This window comes from Lolium perenne, chromosome 2, assembly GCF_019359855.2.
Source record: "Lolium perenne isolate Kyuss_39 chromosome 2, Kyuss_2.0, whole genome shotgun sequence".
In the NCBI taxonomy this organism is placed as follows: Eukaryota; Viridiplantae; Streptophyta; class Magnoliopsida; order Poales; family Poaceae; genus Lolium; species Lolium perenne.
Window position 1 is genome coordinate 108,570,933 of NC_067245.2, and position 3,192 is coordinate 108,574,124.

Below are 3,192 nucleotides of genomic sequence, written 5' to 3' on the forward strand. Positions count from 1 at the left end.
TTCAACCAACCTCCATACACCACTTTCCCGAACATCTTTATCAAGATCCTTTGCTTTCATAAACCATACACTCGGGTTAACTCACCCAAGGTTTTCATAAATATTTACAACAAGGTAAGCCTTGAGGGGTTCCCAACCTATAGTTTCATGAATGGAACTAAAACATCACCATGGCCGAGGTGAAGGTCATCACGCCCATAGAAGGTATAAAAGGAGTAATGGGTGGATCATACTTGCTTAAGGTAAGCATGTATTATGACAACACAAGGAGGAATATACTCTCAGATTTGTGGCGCCAACTAAACAATTTAGATAGTGGAGTATCACTATCCAACATACTCTCCAACACGGTACAAAGGCATACCTCTCTCATTTTGAGAATACACCAAGATCATGACATTGATACCTCTAAACTACAAAAGTGGTGGGTGTGGTGTAAGTCATTATCTTGAGATGGAACATGCTCAAGTCGAGCATACAAGATAACCAAGAGGAATAGCACGGCCATGATACCATGCATTCCATAATCACAAAGACAATAGTGGAGTATCACCACTAGGGAGTACCCCACTTGTAATCACACATAGATGACGTAAATAGAGAGAAATAACACACATAGAATTAAGGTGCTTTGGACATCAACAAATGACATCCAACTAGACACCAAGTCAGAGATCAAAAGATGGCTTGCCTTGGCTTATTTGTCCCTGTACTTCTTCAACTCCATCAATATAAGAATCCCAACAACATAAATAGAATCCTCGTCCGATTCCACTTCTTCTTCTCCGGAATTGTGCGCATCTATCACCGGAAAATATAAAAGGAACACAATCAATCACAAAACATAATTCAACAATCAACAACTAACCATGCAGCCAAGGTATAACATACTAAGGACTTATAGATACTACAAAGCAACTAAAAGAGAACCCAATCTATTTACCTAGTAAAGGTATGAGAGTATCACAACTTAGCAATTGTCTTTCTCGGCTATCACCATGGTATAAACCAATTATCCCCTGGTAGATAACATAATGAAGAGGACAAGAGCATTAGTTTGGAAACAAACACATTCATATTAAACTTTCAAACATTTTTGGAAAAGTAGAAATCAGTTTTCCTAATTTAATTTGCTCACTTAACACTACACAAGAATAGGAAGCAAGCAAGATACCACACCATTTGAAAACTCAAGCAAAACAATAGAACTTGTTTAAGTTGCAAAGGTTTTGTTTTTTTTAAAAAAAAAACAAAGGTTGCCCATTTCCAATAAAAAGAGTTGGTCAAGGGTTTTAAATAAACCAACAAGTTTTGGTCCAACAATGCATGTCACACATATACCTTACTAACAGTAACAAATATGCACGAACAGAGACTAATAATATTTTTCCTAGATATCCAGTACTAATACAAGACTAACCCAATTGGAATCACCCAAAAAAATTTAAACCTACAATTTTAGGAATTTCCTTGAATCTGACTGTATAGAAAACAAGATCTGTAAGCCATAAATCGTAGAAAAATCCTAAAAATATGAGGCCACTGGCATTTGAAAGATATTTAAACAGAGATTCACACACAATTGGATTTGGGTTCAAATTATTTCTGAAACTCTCACAAATGGATTTACAAGTTTACTGCATGTCTGTACCATTTGCTTTCTCTCTGGATTTACACAACAGATAAATGTTTGAAACTTGTTTGAGATGATTAAGAAAACATTCAGTAATCCTACAGAAGTGGAATCACTCAATTAGGTTCAAAAATGGATTTTTGGTGATTTAAAAGCTAACAGCCATGTCTGCAGAACACACAGAACAAGTTTAATTCACCAAAAATTATACACAAATCACAAAAATATGAGGTCTGCTGCATCTGAAAGGTATTGAATAGGTGGTTCTTACCCAGCTGGTTTCATTCAAAAATTCGTCTCCAAGCTCCTGGTTTAATTCGACAAAGTCAGATCTGACCAGATCTTGATCTGTGAGCCATTTCAGTTTTAGGAGGTTAATCGAAGTGAAACCACCGCCAAAATGAAGATATTGGAGAGGGCTTTCACTCACAGTTTAGTTTGCTCAAAAAGGTTTGGTAAAACGGGAGAAATCTAACAAACAGTGATTCTGCATGTTTGCAGAACTTTATTTACCATGCAAAATCCGTAACGAATTTGAGGATGAGACCAACGCCAAGTTGTAGATCTTTTCAATACCTATCTGCAGAACTTTGAACCACTCGATTTGGATCTGCACACGAGATTTGGCGGATTTTACAAGATCGTACCAGAATCTGAAACAGCAAAATTACAGAAATTACAGCAAGATTTTGGACGAACTTTGCTCAAGAACTTCAGATCTGAGGATTGCTCAACCTTCTCCATGCTTGGACCAACATGCACCTGCATCAAGATCCAATCTTAGCAATGGAGGAAGAAGAAGAGGAGATTAAACCATCTAGGGTTGGGGAGAAGATGGAGAGGGAGGCTCTCATGGTGAGGGGAAGCTTGAGGGAGGAGGGAGCTTCATCTTGGAGTGCCTTCCATGGCCATGGCCGGCCATGGAGCTAAGGAGGAGCAGCAGCTCGTGGGGAGAGGTGGGAGAAGAGTGTGAGGGAGTGGAGTGTGAAAGAAATGAGCAAAGGGGAGTGGAGGTGGCCGGCCAAGCTCCTTATAAAGAGGGAGGATGGTGGCTGCCTCCTTTTTTCATTGGCCAAGGGAGGTGGCTGCCCATTTAATTGTTTGGTTAGGTGGGAGGGCAAGGCTTGTAAGAGAAGAAAGTGGGGATGAAGAAATTTCATCTCATGCATGCCAAGAGTTTGGCATGGCCGGCTATTTCTTCTTGACAAACACAAGTGATCATGCAAGATGCAAATGCCACTTTATGTAAGTCGACCAAGGTTGAGGGTTGGGATGGTTAGCTGGGAGTGGCTTGATGATGCCTTCAAATTAGGAAGAGAGATGATAATAAACATTGGTGCCAATGTTGAAGAATAAAGCAATTTGATCAAATTATCAATTTGTCCAAGAGATGGTGGTGGTGATGGTGGTCTAGACAATTGCAGAGCAAGACTAAGAGAGATGGTGAGTGAAATAACCATATACTCACAAGGATGAATATATTGACATACATCATCAATTCATGAGGTCAAGGTGATGATGGAAAATAATAGAGGAGTGAGATAGGCATAATGAAATAT

At 39.1% G+C, this 3,192-nt stretch overlaps 1 protein-coding gene across 5 annotated transcripts; it reads right to left on the bottom strand.

Moving 5' to 3' along the window:
• Window positions 1-297: 297 nt before the first annotated feature.
• Window positions 298-2,621, bottom strand: LOC127333677 (uncharacterized). 5 transcript variants are annotated; one of them, XM_051360074.2, is made up of 5 exons: window positions 2,369-2,621; window positions 2,210-2,286; window positions 1,905-1,981; window positions 944-1,019; window positions 298-801 (listed from the first exon to the last, which is right to left on the bottom strand). In XM_051360074.2, exons 1-5 carry the CDS (start codon window positions 2,389-2,391, stop codon window positions 698-700), a joined length of 357 nt encoding a protein of 118 aa, XP_051216034.1. In that variant the 5' UTR covers window positions 2,392-2,621; the 3' UTR covers window positions 298-697. The 5 variants fall into 5 exon arrangements, 4 of the variants coding, with proteins under 4 accessions (XP_051216034.1, XP_051216032.1, XP_051216033.1 ...); XM_051360072.2 differs by having other exon boundaries at window positions 2,147-2,286; XM_051360073.2 differs by having other exon boundaries at window positions 2,210-2,243; window positions 2,333-2,621.
• Window positions 2,622-3,192: the final 571 nt, after the last annotated feature.